Source organism: Atractosteus spatula, chromosome 2 (assembly GCF_055471065.1).
Source record: "Atractosteus spatula isolate fAtrSpa1 chromosome 2, fAtrSpa1.hap1, whole genome shotgun sequence".
In the NCBI taxonomy this organism is placed as follows: domain Eukaryota; kingdom Metazoa; phylum Chordata; class Actinopteri; order Semionotiformes; family Lepisosteidae; genus Atractosteus; species Atractosteus spatula.
Window position 1 is genome coordinate 38,710,919 of NC_142707.1, and position 20,629 is coordinate 38,731,547.

A 20,629-nucleotide genomic window follows, 5' to 3' on the forward strand; every position below is an offset into this window, starting at 1 on the left:
CTGCAGGCTCTTACAGGTAGTGTACCCATAGAGGGCTTTTTTTAATAATGTAAAGCTGCAACTGTTTATGAGCATTAAATTTCAAATACGTAAAAACATATGCCCAACTTTAATGCAAGATATGATATGCAAGGCTGTTAATCCGGAAATTTGTAATACAGTTTGTAAGCAACCAGACTTATTTCTCTTTCACTATATTTATATTTCTTATTTCTGTAATGAATCAGTCCTGAATTATGTTACATTTATGTGTTTCATTGTTCGGTATTGCAAGAACACCATCAGTGAACTTTTAACACGTTACAAACACATAAGTGATAGAGCATATTTAGGACACCCATGTGTAACAAAGCCAGCACAGGACAAATGAATCAAAGATCACACCTCTGTGAGGCAAAGATGAATACTAAAGGTAGCTGTGTACGATACTGAATTTGTGACGTGTTTATAGCCTCCAGTGACATAATGGAATTTAAAGACTTTGGTTATTTGACTTGTCTTCAGATTTGTCAAGTGTGTTCCATCAGTGATGGATCTACATATTTTGATGTATGTGATACCTCGACAATACACCAATTTTCCATTCAGCACATACAGTATGCATGCCACATGATTAGATAAATTGAATGAGAAGAAGCTAAACTGAATGAATGTGACTTCTTAAATTAAAGATTATGATGAACTGTTCATCAAGGCATGGACAAGCTAAGGTGAAATATTCAACAAGCAAAACTTAAGGTATCAATGACGTATGGCTAAAATCTCTTTAATTACAGTGAACTATAGGAAGTTATAAAAATGGTAATGGCCAAAAATATTTTCATTCGCATTGAAACAAAAGGTTATAAAGAATGCTGATTGGTGAACAACATTTTAGCTGTAGATCCCTGTTAAAAGATGTAATGTCCAACTTTTGATTTCATCTGTGAATATTAGTAAATCTAATGATTTGTAACTGATTACAACAGAAAATTGTTCACAATGGTATGCCATGACAAGCTGAATGATGATGCAACTTGAAGAAAAGCAAAGAAAGTAAAAATCTAAAAATGCAGTGAGTGCTTTTGACATTAGTTTTTATTGTGTTGTGCACAGAGGGGCAGAGGGACTTTAAACTGCTTTTGATTTATTAAATGGCAGCAAATAAATGACTGTCAAGCCCTGAAAGCTCCTTCCATGAGTGATAGTTAAATATTTAGACAAAGATCAACTGTGAAAAGAGAAAAGCCACAATAGAGCATTCATTTGGTCCCAGAAAGTTGGATTTTATTGTATGCAAAAAAAAAACATACCTCAAGAACAGAAACAGTAATGTCATTTCAGAACAATAATAATATATATATCCAGTACACAGTTTGGTCAAATGTATCTATTTTGTTCTAAACAATTCCCATGCCAGTTATCTTGAAATAACATAAAAACCGCACAATACAAATAGCTCCAACAGTGTATTTGAAACACTACTTGAAGTGGATTATAAAGGCTTCTTTGAATTAAGCAACATTTCTTCACTTAAGTGGAAATTACAATAACACTGCAGGTTAATAAGTCATTTTTAACCAGCACTAGTTCATGTTCAGCAGTACACAGGTTGACAGGAGCTCTCTTCTGCTTTCTCATCTTAGCCTCTTCGGTTTTCATGCAGCTTCTCTGCAATTTTCTGCAGCTCCAGATCCATTGCTGCCAAGTTCTCAAGCTCCTTCTCCTTGGAATAAAATTAAACAGAAATATTTGTTATCTGTTTTTTCTTTCCTATATCATTTTTCACTATAGGGGAATGTATGTGATATAGATCTTGTAAGCTTAAAATGACATTGTTGTCCAGTTAAGTAAATGATTATTCAAATCGACTAAAACATGCCTTATGCCTAGTCTAAGCTTTGCAGTGAGGTCTATAGTGTATTGAAACTGATTTTGCATCAGCGCAATAGCATGGTATTGAAAGCTGTGTTCATAAATGTGCATATCTGTGGTTCAGCTATTATATGGCTTATACTGTACATTTGCCATCCACCTCATACAAGCACAAATGCAGCAGCTTCCGTTTAATTTTCTCAATTGTGAGAAACTATGGCTGTAACCCAAGACAATCAGACTAGTAAACTGGACAGCTGTGGGTTGAAAAGACACCCCCATTCCTGATCTTATTGGATAGCTGTCTTGAGTTTGATTAAAGTTATCAATTTGCAATGGATTTCAAACTAAAACTTCATTCTTATGAGATTTTAAATACTGGGCTAATATTTATACTGTATTTTAAAATATTAAGTAATTCCCAAACCTGGTACTATGGGACCACCATGTTTACTGGTTTTCGTTTTCAACCAAATTCTAAATCACTAGTGCTAATTCATGCCTTTAATTGTGTTGCATGCTTGTTTTGACTTTTGCTTTGCCTGTTTTGTTTTGCCTATTTCTTATTCCTGAGTGTCGAAAATACATAAAGAACACTAAGCAGTCTCTCCTAGATTGAATTTCTGAGTCAACAGCTATTAATAGGCAATTATAATGAACAGACACATGCAAGTGACAATGTAACAAAAAATTCACAATGAGCACTGTGTTGACTTATAGACAGGTCCATTAGTTAATTTTCTAACCAGTTCATCCATTGCATAGTCGCAGGGGAGCCTGAGCCTGTCATGGTTAGCAACAGGATTACGGCAGGATAGACCCTAGCAGAACTCTAGTTTGCAGGTTGGGCACATACAGACATACATACAGTATGCACACACTCACAACAATGGCAGTTTTACCAGAAGCCAATTAACCTACTAGTACGTCTTTGGACTGTGGGAGGAAACAGAAGCACACACCAGAAACCCATACAAACAAAGGAGAGAACATACACATTCCATGTAGATAGCATTCCAGGAATTGAGCTCAGCAATGCTAACCACTGACAACTGCCAAAAGCTAACCACTGACATAACCACTGCAACACCGCGCTGCCCTGCGTAGGTCCAGTTGGATGCAAATGATTGCATCAAATTCATAGTGACTTATTTTGCAAATTACAAATCAATTACGAATCCAGTTCAACAATTTAAGAATTCAGTGAAACTTTAGCATTGGGAAAACTGAAATGAGCATTTCCCAAGACCCAAAGTAGGGAACCTCTGCTGTATAACTCAGTGTTGTTCAGAAATTGATTTTTTTTTTATTCCTAAAGCCAAATGTTTCTACAAATCCTAAAATGGAATACATCAGCCCACATCTAAACAATTTCCCATTGAAAAACAATTGCAAATCCCCAAAACCTCTTTCAAGTTGGAGTTCAAAAGATTCCCCTCAATAAGGCAGTTATAGAACAAAGCCAGCATTTGCATTGCACGGCATTTCTCATAGACTGTACATTATACATTTCTCTTTGGTCTATGTGCTGTGAGACTGCTTAATTATGCTGTAATTAGTGTGACTGTCATTGAATAGGAGACTCCTACTGGAACATTCCAAGAAGAAAATGAAAACTGTGTTGTCTTAAGGTCCCAATGGTAAAGGATTAGAGCTCTCATCCTTCGTTCAAAGAGCAAACAAGTCAGCCGTGCACCTTCTTTTCATTTTTATAACCTCATTTTATAATTAAATGCTTTCTTTCACAGAACTACCAATGGAATAAAAAAAGATACAATCTGGCATCAAAAGGTTGAAAACCTCAAGTCCCTGGGAGCCAAATAGTTTGAGGTCTTATTACAATATTGGGGCTCAGAGCCACAGTTTAATAATCTGCTGAGAAGTCATGCATTCTACCTGCTCTCTTTGCCTGGCTCCCACAATATTACAAATTGCTAAACGATATTGCTTTCAGAACAACAACAATAATAATACAATTTTAATCATGGTTGCTTTTTAATAAATTCTAAGCAATGGACAACAGCACACATAATAATACAAAACAGAAGCAATAAAGGGTTATAAAAATCCAGCAAATTGCCTTTGTGAAGTAAGGAGAAAGCTGAAGCATGCCTTATTAACAAGATCTATGAATCTAAAAGGTCTATAAACATTGCAGAATGTCTAATAGGTTTGGGTAATGAGTTTCTCAGAGGCAGTGTTTCACATGAAAGCACTATATTTCCCATGGCATGGAGCCTCCTTCATCTTTCGTAGATTAAGAAATCTAAATCACCAGATCCCAATCCCAATAGCGGCTGGACTATAAACATCCTTATATCAATATTGCAGTGACATATGCAGAGCAAGGGTCTTACCCGATTAATGTTATGCAGGTGGAAGAAAGCTAGAAGATGCTCTTTAAATGATAACACGTGGTCCATATGACACCATAATTCCTAACTTACATCAGTTTGATTCCACCACTGTCAGCAACAGCACATTTAAGTCAGCAATTTTACAAAGCTGATATTTGAAGCTCATGACTGTAAACTAAACTGGGACAAGAATGAACTTAGGAACATTCTGTTGCTTCCATATCATATCAGCCAGACACCTGTGAAGTGCAGAAAGTGCAGCTGCAGTATCTGATTTAGTATACAAATAAATCTAAGTGTCATCAGAATAGACTAGAAGGCAGCTTGTAAACACTTAAAAGTAAAGGTCCCAGCACAGAGCCTTTTGGAACACCCTGAGTAAGTGGACAACATCAGATATATATATATACAGTATAAGCTACAGTTTATGAATTGACAAAATAAGAACTAATCCAACAAAAGGAATTATCATATATCAACATCATTCTTTTGTTTCCTCTTTTTATCTTTTCGACATTGATTATCCTTGAATATTGGCAAATGCTCCACTTAAAGAATTCCTAATATGGGAATGATATATATCTGTGTAGAAGATTTCAAATGATAATTCCTACACCACCATTACTTATTGCCACAACAGATTGGTTTTCATCTTCATAATTTTATTTTGTTAAATTGTGCTTAAAATGTTTAGTATTTTATAAGGGTGTTGCATGGTTTCTGGTGTTGCTACTTCACACCTTTATTCCCTGTTACTTTCTCAGTAAAGTCTTCATTGTTGGGTTCTGGATGAATTTCTTATATTAAGTGTAGCAAAAAATACTAAATAATTAGAGGCAAACGAAATGGGTAAGGGGACGTTATGCATAAGACAGTTTCCTGACACTAAAGGTCCCAGAATCAAGACTAATGACTTACATGCAGTAAATTATAGCATTTATGCTGGTACTAGCTGCAAGCTTAGTAACAAATCTTGTGCAATGTCGTAGTACTCAATTCAGTTGATAACCCAGTGGGAGAGCTTGACAGTCCAGGTTCAAGCACTTTAATTGTTTAACCAACTTGCAAGTTCAGTCATAAAAATCAGAGTAGCAGGTACAGATCCAATGAGTGCACAAATACTTTTCTCTACAGAAGAGCAATTGTGCCTTCTATTAGTGAATGCATCATAAAAGAAGAAAAAAACTCATATTTCTACAATTAAAAGTTTTTGATCTTGAGCAATATCAAATGTGTTTTGATAGACTTAGTTACCTTAAACCTACTGTATCTACTTAACTAAATCAGTACAATAGATGACACAATATCCTATTACATTTTGGTTCTAAAACTAGTAATACTAGTAATAACATTGTAAGTGCCATTGAATAATTACCCTTATTAATTATATTTTCTGTACATTATATAATTTTTTTATTTTAATTTTGAAAATCTCCATTTTCGTTCTGTTTTACACCCTACCACTGAGGTGTTGCTAAATAATCACTGTCATCATACTCAGAATTCCTACATATTTCTACATACTTCATCATACCCAGAATTCCTATGTATAAATCAATTACACTTTTATACTAATGAAATATGTTTTGTGGTAGCTGTGGTCAAATAAATTTAAATAATGCTACCTCTTCTGGAGTGAGAGGTCTTTGATGAAGGCTTCTCTTCTCTTCCTCAGCCTCAGAAAGCTCAGAAAGCTCTCCTGCTTTTTTGTAGTTCAGTAACTTGGCTAGTTCATCCATCCTATGACTTGGATAGGGCCTTTTCTCCTGGAAATGATGAGGAAAGGCATAATTCATTTTCTCCTCATAAGCCCGATGTCCATAGTCCATGTCTGCTTGCCTCTTGTCCCACCAATCTTCTTCAGTCCCTGGGTACTGACGCCTCTCTACCAGATGTCGTTTTTCTTCTTCATTTTCAAGGCTGTCCTCTCTCAGGCCATTTCTTTTCTCATAACTTCTCTTCCACCATGCCGGGTGATAGTATCCACGGTACTCCCAAGGAGACCGTTTCTCAAACCTGTCTTCTTCCTCGCTCACAAGCTGTTGCTCTTCTTGGTTTCGTTTCTGCTCCTCAAGAAATCTTAAAGTTTGTTCTTTCTTGTCTTCTTCCTCATCTTCACTTTGGGGTCTTTTATACTCACTGTGATGCCTTTTCTCTGTCTCTTCCATGTAATGTCTATTTTCAGATGGTTGATGCCACTCTTTCAGCTCCTTATCCTCTTCAAGATTGTGCCTTTTAAATTCTTCTTCTTTGCTGTCCTCATAATGGTGCCTCTTTTCTTCTCTACCTTGTGGTTCATCTTCCTCTTCACTTTCTTCTGAAAGGTAACGTTTCTCCTCATCTTCAAAATCTTCAGCATTTTTCTTTGCTTCAGCACTATGCCATTTTTCTTCAGTGTCTAAAAAAGGCTTTTCTTTGAGATGTCTTTTCTCTTCCTTGTCTCGTTCCTCTGCATAGTGGTTGTTGGCTTGTCTGTGATGTGTTTCTTCTTCACTTTCTTCAGACGACTGTCTTTTCCCATGGTGCTTTTTATCTTCTCTGCTGCCTTTGAAGTATCCTCTCTTGTTTCCATGGTGTATTTTTTCATTTTCCTCACTCTCCTCTATACTGTGTCTTTTTTCTTCCAAGTATTTCTTATTTCTTTCTGGTTCCTCCAAAAAGTGTCTTTTCTCAGTGCTGTGGTGTCTCTTCTCTTCATCTTCCTCTTCCTCTACTCCCACTTCTTCTGAATGGTATCTCTTATATTTAGAGTGATGTTTATCTTCCTCCTGCTCCCCACTGTGCTTTCTGTCAAAGCTATGGTATCTTTTGCTCTCTTGGCTATCTTTGTAATGGTGTCTCTTTTCTTCATGGTGGTGTTTATCTACCTCTTCTTCACTATCATCCCACATGGGTCTCTTATCTTCGATATGGTATCTTTTTACCTCCTCCGAGTGGTGTCTCTTTGCCCCATGATGGCGTTTCTCCTCCTGCTCCCCACTTTCTTCTAAAGACTGCCTCTTCTCCTCACTGTTGTGCTTCTTCTCTTCATTGTCTCCCCAGTGGTGCCTTTTCTCTGTCATATGTTGTGTACTTTCTGCATAGTCATGTCTTCGGTCTTCCCAGTGTTCATCATCCCTTAAATTCCTCTTCTCCTCTTCATAATGCTTGTGTTCGTCCCCTGTATAATGCCTTTTCTCCTCTGAGTGGAACTCCTCATCCTCTAACTCTTCACTTGTTCTTTCCCTGGAGGAATCACTGTTCTTTTTGTGCTTTCTGTGGTAATGCTTGTGGCCTCCATAGCGGCGCTTTTCTCTCTCTTCACTGTCTTCCGTCTCCTCTGATCTTTTCAGGTGGTGGGCCTCATGGGCACTTTCATCCTCATATTCCTCATCACTCCTTTGACTCGGCATGTAGTGAGAGCTTTTACTGTCTTCCTCACTCAATCCTTGAGAATCCTCCTCACTTCTGTGCTTTTTGTCTGCTAGCCAACTGTGGTGGCTGCGTTTGGAGAATTCTTCATCATCATTTTCTTCTCCACTCTCTGAAATGTGCCTTTTGTCTTCTAAATTGTGATGCTTGTTTTCCTCCTGTCTCCTGACTATTTCCTCACTTCTTTTGTCTCCTGTTACATAGTTCTTTTCCTTGTGGTTTTCCTCATGGAGGCTCCTTTTTTCCTCAGGTTCTACTTCTTTGATTTCTTCTTGGTGTGTTTGCAAGTGCTCTTCAGGCTCTGGACTATGGAACCCATCAAAATGAACAACCTCTTCATTGCTTTTCTTCTCTGCTATTTCATGTTTTGAACCTAAATGGGCACATAAAGGAAGCCTTTTGTAAGTGTCCAAGCAACAGAGAATGGAGGAAAATGACATACAGTAGTCATACAGTATGTTTAGCACAGTTGGAAATCTGTTGTGAATCAAAAATGGAACTTACACAAAGTTAGCTCTCTTTGCTTAGTATACAGTTTACTACTACAGAATTTTTGGTCTTATTTATCAATTTAATATTTAGTATGTCATTTTTATGTTTGACTAATTTTCATTAAAAGAGCTTCTTTGAAGAAAATATTAAATGAGTTGGTTGTATGAAATGTGTTGAAATTATTAACAGGGGCTAAGAATTACTGGCATGACTTGCACTAGTTTTACTTATATTTAACCTTATGATGTCTTGTTTAAGATTTATTTTTAAAAGGTATTGGAAAAAAATGTTTACTTTTTTTTAGATTTTTAGAAAATTCTAAAAAGTAGATGAGCCACAAGTTTTAGGCGGTTCTAAATTTAACTTTGATATTTAAAACAAATGAAATGAGAGCATCATTTGACATTTTGGAAGAGAAGCCGATGAAGTGTAGCAAACACTAAAGCTGTGAAGCATTTAATAACATTTAAAAGAGCTCAGCAGGAGCAGGAGGCCATTAGGCACAGCAGACAAGGAGTGGAACTATATTCAGAGAGTTTGTGTAACTGCAGTAGATGAGGAGTGTGTGGGTGAGGAACATATGGGAAACCAAGAAGGAGAGATGAGTGGTGACAGAACAAAGAGGTACAGGGGGTTAAGTAGAAGGCGGAGGCAAGAAAGAGAATTGGAATGAACAATACAAAAAAGTGAAGAGTTCACAAGAGCTCATAGAATGAAAAAAGCATTAAGGAAAGTAAAACAAGACTCCAAAGTAGAGCTGCATGTGGAGCTGAAAAATCGAATAGATACAGTCTGGAAGATGCTGTATGGTTTGACACAGAGCAGGCAGCAAGGAAAATAAGATGGAAAGAGGGAATGACAAAGACGGAGCAAATAGCTGGGTCAAGTGATGTCCTGCCTGTTATGATTAAATTGCTGGGGGTGAAATGTTGTGGATTGACTGGCTAGAGTCACCTAATTAAGTTGGAAGGAGACAATAATACTAAAAAGCTAAGGTGTGTCAATTATAATACACTTATATAAGAAGAAAAGGAACATTTACTGTATAACAACAGTAACGAACAGGTCTGAAAGAATAAATGGCAGTAGAAGTTTAGCTGAGAGAAGATTAGTCTGGATTCAGAAAATGAAGTGGCAAAGCATATAGTTTCTGAGCATTGTGCTTCATGATTACATTTTAAGTGAGATTTGAGAGTGAGATTTTCACCAGTTTAAACAGTCGTGAAGTCTTGGAGTTCTTTGCAGCTATTAGAATTAAGGTATTCTTTTATGACAATATCATAACAACGGTTTGAACATTGCCCCGAGTCATAGGAGACAAAAACTGGAGATACATAAATTACATCTCTCTTATGTGAGAGTGAATATTGCAATATAACTTGTAATACACAGCCTCATTTTAACTATTCTGCCAATACTATATCATGAATGTGGAAAAAGAGGCATGAAAAAGAAAAACCATCTCAGTCTAACAGCATTCCTAAGACAAAATAGAATACCAGTAAAAATGTATTTTATGTGAAGCAAAAGACATTTAGATGAACATTAATGGTTTATGCATCCATCTGATTTGTAAATCAGCGCAATTTCTTTAGCTAAAATATGGTCTCATAATTTATTGTATATACTACATTGGAAGTAGATACATGCCTGAGATGGAAATGGCACAGACAATTTTATTATATCTTTCAAGTTCAGTGATCATATTTCTTATTGTTATCATTCATGCCCTGGAATTCCAACTATTTCTCAGAACATTATGAAAAAAGCTCTCCAAGAATAAATGACAGCACACTATGGTTTTAAGAAAACATTTTGATTCAGTGTTACTTGAAGGTCTTAGAGATGCAGTTCTTAGAAATATTAACTATGATTAGCATACAAACATATCAACAGTTTTAAGATACTAGGGTCTTGTGCCTACATTCTAAAACGTTTGCCTTATTTATAAATACAAAAACACATGAGTCTCAGAAGCCTTGTGAAATTGCTCTAAACACTTTCCAAACTATTATTATAACTCTGGTTTCCCCCCCTCTGACTCTTGTAGGCAACCCTTACTGAAGATATAGGCTGCCTGGAAGTGTCAGTGGGCTTGGGACCAGCTCATGATCCAAGTGATATCAATCTAAATTACAGGCTCCCGTGAGGGGTTAAGATATTCATTTTAAATCTAAAAGCACAGGTCGATGTGTGAAAAAGTACAGAAGACCATAGAAACTGATGTTACTAATATATTATTGATTAAACTGATAGTTTCTTAGAAATGTGTCTCACTCAAAAAGAATACCATAGTGTCAAGAAGGTCCTAACACTGGGTAAATAATGGAATTGCTTGAAATATTGCTGTATTTATGCTGTTCAGATGTTTAAAATACAATGGTCTGTAATCTGTTAGTGCTTGTTCACTCAGGATAAGATGAGCTTGTTAAAGAATTAATTTAATTTTATGTTTTTGATGATACCAGGAGACTACAGACAACATTTTCCTATTACTATTATGTCATGCCCACATACATAATACTAGATTTGTGTCACAGTTAATAATCACTTAATGATTTTAAAAAGAGTATATACAGTATATAAATACATAACATGGGACTATTATGAAGAATAAGATATGCAATCAAGATTTCTTTCAAATTGCTAACATACAACTGGCCCCAGTTAAAACCATTTTATACTTCATCTAGTGCAATTGACATATAGTATACAGTCAATACAATGTGCATATCAAAGTAAGTGACACATCCAGAACATAATACGTAAATACTGTACATAACACGGGACTAATATGAAAAACTAGATAAGTATTCAAGATACCTATCAAATTGCTAACACACAACCAGACCTAGTTAACACTATTTTATACTTTATCTAGTGCAACTGACATTTACTGTCAATACAGCATACATATCAAAGTAAGTAACACATCCAGAGCAGAGCACTACACAAATTACAATAATCTGTCTGGAAGCTAGTGTGAGCTCTCTGGGAGATTTAATGCAGTGGAAATTCAAGACAAGGTACAAATGCATCTCATATTTGGAGTGCAAGACTTGAGTTGTCTGGGATATATACAATTAGACCATTTTAGACATATAATTTTGGACATATTAATATTTCTGCATATCACTGCTCCTAAACACTACTGTACTTATTTTTATAAAGAAATGGTTCTATAAAATAATAATGCAGCAGAAGAAAGAATGATAAAGGCAATTGGTGTATGATACTTGTTGTATAAATCCATATAAAACAGCTCATATAGATATTTAAGGACTAATATTTTAATTCAAATTGAATTCAATAGACTTTTTTAGGAAACAGGAAATTTGAATCATATTTCAAAGCTTCCTTCATTGATAATAATATAATGATATAATAATATGTAATATCCATTAGATGTATTTCCAATGGGTCATTTAAATCAATGAGACATTTCTTTCAGAAAATCCAATAAAAAAAAATAAAGCAACTTTCCTCGTTTTCTGTCTACATAATAAATTCACATAATTTAAACCGATTTTACAGTAGTTCATATACACCAGCAAAATAAAACTCCATACCAGGTCAAATGATCTAATACAGTCCTCATTTTCACTTACTGTATATATTTTCCATTTCATTCTTAATTTCTTACACATTGCCAAGTCCAAAAGGTGCTATCGAAAACGTTTGTTCGCATTACAACTTCAATTCAATTAAGTTCATTTGATTGCTAAAGTTTCAAATAACGAGTCAAAGCTGTTCTGAACTTACCCGTTTTAATAATTTCTTTGCATTCTGGATCGACAGGAGCAGCGTTTGGTTTAGAAAGTGCGTTGGAAATGACTTCGGCAATACAACGAGTGACCTAAAATTAAATACAAATATATTCGTTATTTATTATATTCCTGTTTAAGCAGCAGGAGTACAAGTCCTGTTTTTTTAAGAATTCCTTTTAAAAAATATTATGATGTTTAGATTAGATTATGAAGTTTAAGAGGAATTAAATCATACCAAATCCTCCTTCTTTCTTTCTTTCTCGATAGGCACAGATGAGATATCTGTCAAGCACAAATTAAAAAACATGTTTAAAATTAATCTGTACATTTATGATAGCCCTAAAAGTGGTTATACCACTATCACTGACACTGCTTCTGCTACTGCTTCTGTAACTACCGCGGCTACTGTAAGGAAAGAGATTGTGCTATTGTAATACGTTTTGTATGGTTTAACCTACATTTTGTAAACTAAATATATATATATAATCATGTTCTTATACAGTCAATCCATCTTCAACATGCAGTAGCAAAAATGCCTAATTGGTTATTTTATTAAACTCATAAAAATGTAAAAAGGTACAAGGTTAATATGGAATCGCGATACGCAAAACAAACACACATTTATATATATATATTAATTAAATAACAAAATATATCTGGTGTACAAAAGGTATTTCAACTTTGAATATAATCTACGCGAGCTGCACCACATTTCCAAAATAACCCTTGATCAGGTCTGCTGTCCACGGTGCTGAAAGCACGATACTCCTTTTCAATACGCATGAAGTCGAAAGGAAGTTTTAATACGAATGGAACTACAAGTCTGCTTTCCTACCTCCGAGGAAAGAAACCGCAAGAAAAACAAGAATCATAAGCTTCATTATGATAAAGTGCTGCAACTCTTATTTTTCGCAGGATATTGTTGTTATTTTTCCCGATGTTATCAGTGCTAAGCGAGAAAATAAGTCAGACGCGACACTAGCCAACTGCGTCGTCTTCCACCGAAGGCTTTACATCGAGGGTCTCCTGCTCACTACAGCAGGCAGGCTCCTTCTGCTTTGATATAAACAGGGGGGAGGCACATGAAACAAGCTACTGCTTGAAAAGGCGTGGGAGGCTTCTCTTTTACTCGTGACCTGCGTCATTAACCCCCCCCACTCCATCCCCTCACCCCCAGAAAAGTGCTCTTCCATATTCAAATCTTCACCGAGAATAAGCATAAATAATATTATATCGTTGAACTTCATGCGTTGTATCGAAATATTAAACCCATTTCCATTCTTTTCTTTTTTTCGGTTGAGTTGTAAATTACAGATTTTTATATTTTTTTTAAAGTAAAATAACTTAATTAGTAATTTAATTGGTGTATAGACTACAAAAAGAGAGATCATACTTATATAATAATGTTAGGTTTTGTGGCAAATAGACTTGAAACGCCAAATGTTACGTTAAAAACATGCGTAAGGAAACGTTCTTGAATTGAGAAAAAACGTAGTTACTTCTAATACTTATCAATATATCACAGATTTATTAATAGCACTAAGGCTTTTATTAATGTTCCCCCAAAATTATTTATTTATATCGCAGTGAAACACTGTCAGCATGCAGAAAAGGAGTGAGGCAGCAGAAGTTCTCCATTTCGGAATTTTGAATTTTGTACAAGGAGAATTTGGAGTTTGATATGCTGGTATATACCGTAAGGTATGAAACTTTAGTTTGAATTTTAGTAGAATGTCATGTTTCTAAATACTCATTATACACAGTACCCCCACTGAATTAGAGATAAATGTGATCTATTTGTAGAAGTGACCTATTCTGTCCAAAGTAATGGGAATGGTTCAACAAATGGTGAGTCCCAAAATGCCTGAAAACTGTAAAGAACCTGCAGACTGAGTCTTTCCATAATTATGCTGTGCTATGGGAAATTAGACTGATATAAGCAACTTCACAAGAGATACAGTATGGGTGTTGGTTCAAGTGTCTCAGTCAGCTGCATCGCTGAATACCTGGCTAATGTGTCAATTTAGCAGGTTTACAGGCAAATAAACACACCACCAATAGGAAGTTGAATTCCAGAATACCAGAATTCCACTACCTACTGTATGCCTCAAACAGAGCTGTGTCAACTACTGTGGCTTGAATGGTTTCATAGTTTCACAGACAGTTGTGAACATGCAGCAAAACATCGTTTTATACTGGCTGCTCGACTGATCCACTATTAGCAGAAATTTCTAATGTCATCAAACCTGCAAAATGGAAATATACAGTATATAAATATGAGTGTATGAGTTGTTGCTCATTTAGTCTCGACAAAGTCATGAAGATACTTTATAGAAGTAATTTTTGCTAAAATAGTGCACGGACATGGAATTTAAGAACCAATGATAAAACCTAAAAACCATGTATAACACGCATGGAATAAAATGGTGGTGATATAAACTTATCCATAATTAAAACAAGGCCTTGTATTTAAAATAAAACAATGTGAAAATTGAACAATGCAGTGAAGATTATTTTAGCTTTCTTATATCAATATTTATTGTGGGAAAGAGTGGAAATCCGATACTATATTTAATAAAAAGTGAAAAAAGATTCCATAATTATGCTTCTTTCTTTAAATAAATTCTGTTGTGAAAGGTGATTTGATTGATTTCTGCAGATTAAGATTAAAATTTTCATTCTAATCTAGAACTATCATATATATTAACTGCTACATATGCAAAACATGTTTGAGTTTTGGAATCAATGTGAATATATTTCTATAAGGTTTCAAATAACAAACTCCGATTTGCACACATTAACACTATATTCTGTATTGAGATTTATTATTAAGTAGGATTGTTAATTAATTTTTCATTATCCAGCTGTGAGCCTAATTGTTTGGAATTTAAAATGTCATTAACATTGTATGTAGAGTGGTTTAGTGTAGAAATAACATCAATATTTTGCACCCTGTTCCTGCTTTTTGTTGTATGTAATCAGCTTCCGACAATAGTCAAATCAGTTTCTTTGAGGTGTTGCATTTCTTTCCCATGTGAAGTCAAAGATGAATAAATCTAGATCACAATTAAAATCTTTGAAGATGTAACAGAAGCAGTACATTGTAGTGTCTTTATTATTTTAAAACTGGAAATAGGACTATCATTGTGTTCCATCAGGTAGATAATTAAGACAGGATAGCTTTACTGAACATTTATAAATATTTGATTTCCATGAAATACCATTACAATGTATATTACAATGTATATAGGGATTGCAACTAACACCATAAATTATTTTTAATCCCACATTTACAAAGGTATAAAATGTCCTAAATTCAGACACTGACTGGCACAGGCACCAGTGATCAGTAGTATTTACTGGATTGAGGGTAAATCTGTAAATACAACAGAAATATATTAAAATAAGATTAATACAAAATAAAATTGGGCTTACTGAAAAAAGAAATACATACAACATGCATTGCAAATACATACACGTACGGTGTGTGTGGAAAAACTATGCATGTAGAATGATGTCTTGAATGATTAATGCTCAATTTAGACTTTTGATTTATTTATTTTAATTATTAACCTGTTCTGTCTCGGTGTCCATAGGAGCATTGGGCCAGACTGAAAGAAGACATTTTTTGGGGTGCTTGCAAAACTCATGTTTCCGTTTTCTGTTTTCAATAATTCAACTATGCTGTAGCAGATTAGAACAATCCATTTCATGAAGCATTCGGAAAAATCAGAAAGCTCAAGTGGTAAATTAAAAGACTCATAACTTCAAGATTCAATATTTTGTTGGAATTTAGCAGCACATATTATTTCATGGTAGATTTCCACTGCATTGCAATTCACACTAGAAGACAAAGAGTTATACTAACACTTAGAAGCCCCTCAGCAGTATTTTTAACTGCAGTATTCAAAACACTATAAATAATATATAACAGAAGGGAAAGCAGCAGATTTAATTTGATTTTATATGCTAAGTATTACAAAAAACATTTAAACAACATCATTATACACATATATAGATTTTGAAGATGAATAATTGTGAATGTTCTCAAGCTATAAATGTACAAATCTCAAGATTTCAGCAAAATGATTCTGCCCCACTATATTAGAAATAAAGGGTTTTTTGACCATATGCTATTCATATATTTATCTATGAATTGGCTTCATTACTCTGCTCTCCTCCCCTCTGATAGCTGATGTGTGGTGAGCGTTCTGGCGCACTATGGCCGCTGTCGCATCATCCAGGTGGATGCTGCACATTGGTGGTGGTGGAGGGGATCCCCATTACCTGTAAAGCGCTTTGAGTGGAGTGTCCAGAAAAGCGCTATCTAAGTGTAAGCAATTATGAGTTATTATTATTATTGAGTGGCATAATTAACCATATACTTCACAGGCATATAAAATAGTTATAATTTTACCCCTTTTCTCTAATAAACTGATTAGATCACATAGATCACTCTATTGCTGCATCATTCTGCCAGATAAACATGTGTTAAACATGATATTGATTTCTTTTTATTAATACTGTCATGAACTATGTCAAGAATTCACACACAAATATGAACTACACTGTATACTCAGGGCACTTCAAAACTTATCATGTGAAAAAATCTAATCATTCAGGTATCTGAAGATATTAAAAAGTAATAACTGTAGCAGGAAGAGACACCAAATAAGATGTCCATATATACCTGTGAATACAGGAGCTGTTAGGAGGAGGAATAAAGAAACTAACTTTCTGCACAGCTAATGTTCCTAGGTATTCAATATAAGGATTTCCCCTTCACTCTCAGTAAATTGAATGGGCAAACATTAAAAAAAAACAATTGCAAATTATACTAAATACATTTCACTTTCTGGTACTGGTGCCTTCATAAGGTACACTGTGCTAAACAAGACAACACAAAGAGATGTGCTGGGTTTGTGGAATTGAAAGCCTCCAGGGTTTTTAGTTTCATGACAAATTGAAGACACAGTCACAGCAGTTGTCTGTCTAGAAAAGGTCAGACTTGACAGGATACATAAACCTGCTTTTGAATTATCCCACAATCAATCAGATTGCATGAGACTGAAACCAGTACTCCTTTATATATATCATAGTCTTGCTATGGTCTTTACTTTAATAATGTAGAGAAATTATAAGGAAATGTATGTTAAATAAATATTCTTAATCCTGTATGTGTTGCAATTAAATGCTACAAATTATGATTACATTTATAACTTATTATCCCCAAAAACATAATCTTTAGATTGGAGTTTCCAGATCCCAATCCTGGTGGCTCACAGGTGGCTGATGGCTCAGTATCTTTTGATTTTTTTGTTCTACTCTTAAATGTTAGAGGTTTCTTGCTGTTTGTAATTTAAAATCTCCAGCATTTGAGAAGCAAACAACTTGCACAGGTTCCAAATCAAGTAAACTGTTAATACAGTTAATGAATTAAAGAGTTTAACTAATTAAAGAGCACAGCTAGTACACAAATCAGTATGTGTGTGATTCCTCAGAGCTAGGATTGGAAGCCCCAGGTTTAGATATGAAATGTATCACCCATAATGATGGGAAATTCTATTACAACTTTTAAGCTGTAAGTGTACAGTAGTCCTCCTTTTATTCGATTGGAAATTCCAATCATCACAAAACCTGTTTTCCATCTTGTTTCATTCCAAGAGAACAGAGATTCACAAGTTCAAAGTATGAGCTGCAGGGCCAGACGCTTCCTTATATAACTGTGTTGCTATACCAGCTGGAGGGTGGATAATGCCCACTAATAATGCCAAATATCTTATATTAAAACAAACCTGATGATTTTCAAAAAATAAAAAAAAAGTTCAGAAAAAGGTTTAAAATAGATTTGTAAACTTCAATCACCTTTTCATAAGTCTCTTTTCAAGGCAACATGGCTCCTATAAGAAAGACGGAAGTATTAATTGTAAGATTTTCTTTGCAAAAGGAAATGATAGAACACTAGGTATTAATGGTAGTGATTTAGAACATGGCAGGCATGTTTGCCCTTGGTGGCACATTGTTGCCATGCAGCACTGGGGTGTTGGGATCATTATCCCCATGTTTGCGTGGGTTTTCTCCGGGTGCTCTGGTTTTCTCCCACAGTCCAAAAACATTCTAGTAGGTTAACTGACTTCTGGGAAAATTGGCGGTGGTGCGTGTGTGTATGTCTGTGTTTTTGTCTGCCCCGAGATCCCATCCAGGGTGTACCCTGCCTTGCGGCCTCTGCTTGCTGAGATAAGCTCCAGCTCTGCTGCACCCCTGAATTGGATGAATCGGTTAGAAAATGGATGGATTGATTAAGAACATAAGAAAGGTTACAAGCAAGAGGAGCCTGCCATTTAGCCCATCTGGCAGTTAGTAGTGTAACGGGAGCTGGTCCAAGCTCCCGCAAAAGCATAGTTCAGGGCCCTATGTAGATGGTATAATCTGGAAGTAAGTGGAGAAGGACATCAGGGGAGGAGACGAGGAGGATCAGGAGGGGTTGACAGACAGGGGGGCGTGACTACGGTGATCCGGTGCTCGGGGGATATGGCGATGGCAAAAAAGTTCAGGCAGTCCAAAAGGGGGAATCTGGGGAACAGTCCAAAGTCCAAAACCCTGGGATCCATCCAAGACAAAACAAACACAGTTAAAATCCGGAACAGGATCCGGAACAGGGACAGTGAATAAAACCAGGATAACGCAGCCAAGCACTCCGAGCCCCAGTCTCAGATGGTCAGGACGCTGTGATAAAGCCTATGCCTTTGGGTCTCTCCTGGACCTGCTGGTAAGCGGGCTTCCGGGTGTCCATCTCCCAGTGCTGAGCCAGGAATAAAGAGAGCAACAGGCTTAAATAAGGAGACAGAACAGAGGGCAGGTGCATGTTATCAACTAAAATACGAAAGGGCCGGAGCGCCCTTAAGAGGAGGGATTAAGATCGTGACAAAGTAGTTTATTGACCCAAAAGCATCATCTAGTGATTTCTTGAAAGATGGCAGGGTATCAGCTTCAACATGGTTGGGTAGCTTGTTCCATATTGCCAGACCCTTTGAGTAGGAAAGTGCCACCAGTTTTCGGTTTTAAAATGCACTTTAAAAAGTTATGCTTTTTAATCTGCGATTCTGTTCATTTTTAATAAAGCTGCTGGGCTGACATTGTCCCTGCCTTTAAGTAATTTGATTATCTGTATCAGGCCTCTGCTCAAGACTGAAAAAGTATATTTCTTTTTTCCTTTTCTGTAGGACATGTCCTTAAGCCCAAGAATATATCTGCTTGCTTTTCTCTGGATGTATTCCACACCAGCAATATCTTTTCTAAACTTGTAAATGAGGCCTTACTAGTGCAATACACTAATTTCACATTACATCCTATGATTTGAATTCTACACCTTTGATTATATACCCTAACATTTTGTTTGCCTTTTTAATTGCTTCCCGACATCTAGAATTATGACAACATAAACATCTAAGTGTTTTTCATAAGCATTAGCTTCATAAGAACTAGATCAGAACTTCTTATTTTGTTAACTATACCAGAATCTAGATCATTTATATAAATTAAGAAGATCAGTTGTCCTATTACAGAGCCCCATGGTACTCAAGTAATTATATTACTCCAATTTGAGTTCTCACTCCTTATCTGTAGCGTCTGTTTTCTATCTAATAACTAATTCACAATCCAAACATTTTTCCCTGGACATCTACCACCTGTAATTTGAGAATTAATCATTTATGGGGATCTTTATTATACCTTTTCTGAAAATCTAAATACACCATATCATGTGCTCTGTCTGTTCCCATTACTACTGTTGTTTGTTCAAAGGACTGTAAGTGTTAGGAATCCCTGGTGGGGAGATACAAGGATCCTGTGCAGACACAGGCACAGGTAGTAGATGAGGCAGGCGAACAATCCAAAATGATAAGCGGGTACGTGGTCTAAAGGAGAAGCGTGTACAGCAACCAGGAAGAGAGTAGAAAGCGTACAATCCGAAGCAAGAGGCAAGGTCATCGTCAAAAGGCGTAAGGTTGTAATCCGGGGAGAACACAGGTGGCAAACAGTCCGAGATGAGAGGCGAGGTCCAAAGTCGAAAAGGCAGAAGGGGAGTCCTATATCCAGAATAAACAAGGTACGGGGAAAAACGCCAGGTAGAGCTCTCAAGGAGTAGACTCAATACCGAGCAGCGGGAAGCAGGTTAAGATGGTATAAATAGCACTGCGTACTGCACGGTGGAGCGTGTGCAGGTGGGTTAACTAGTGCGGCGGCGTTTGTTAATAGTCACCCGCTGCTGGTGCTGATTAGATCGCTTAAGAGTTGGTCTTTGCTGGCTGGCGGTCGTGACAGTACCCCCCCCTTCACGGGTGGCTCCTGATGCCCGAGACGGCCGATCGGGATAATCCCTGTGGAAGTCTCTGATTAGCGTAGGGTCCAAAATATCCTTCTCCGGAACACAAGATCTTTCTCTGGGGTCATAACCCTCCCAGTTGGCCAGATACTGAAGGGTACCGCGGTTCCATCTAGAGTCGAGGATCTTGTGGACTGTATACGCCTGGTGCCCCTGAATGCGACGCGGGAGTGGCGGGCGACGTTGGGGAGCTGCAAGAGGTGAGCGGTAGAAGGATTTCAGGAGGGAGACGTGGAAAGACGGGTGGATTTTGAGAGTGGGGGGAAGTGCAAGACGGAAGGTAACCGGGGTGATCCGGGAGAGGATCCTGAAGGGGCCGGTAAACCTAGGGCTGAGCTTCTTGGAAGGCAGGCGTAGAGGTAGGT

The 20,629-nt window shown here is 36.5% G+C and overlaps 1 protein-coding gene across 1 annotated transcript; it reads right to left on the bottom strand.

Annotated features, from left to right (window-relative positions):
- Positions 1-1,244: 1,244 nt before the first annotated feature.
- Positions 1,245-12,950, bottom strand: chgb (chromogranin B). The gene is made up of 5 exons (XM_088907308.1): positions 12,717-12,950; positions 12,117-12,163; positions 11,877-11,970; positions 5,837-7,995; positions 1,245-1,705 (listed from the first exon to the last, which is right to left on the bottom strand). Exons 1-5 carry the CDS (start codon positions 12,760-12,762, stop codon positions 1,622-1,624), a joined length of 2,430 nt encoding a protein of 809 aa, XP_088763434.1. The 5' UTR covers positions 12,763-12,950; the 3' UTR covers positions 1,245-1,621.
- Between the last annotated feature and the right edge of the window lie 7,679 nt (positions 12,951-20,629).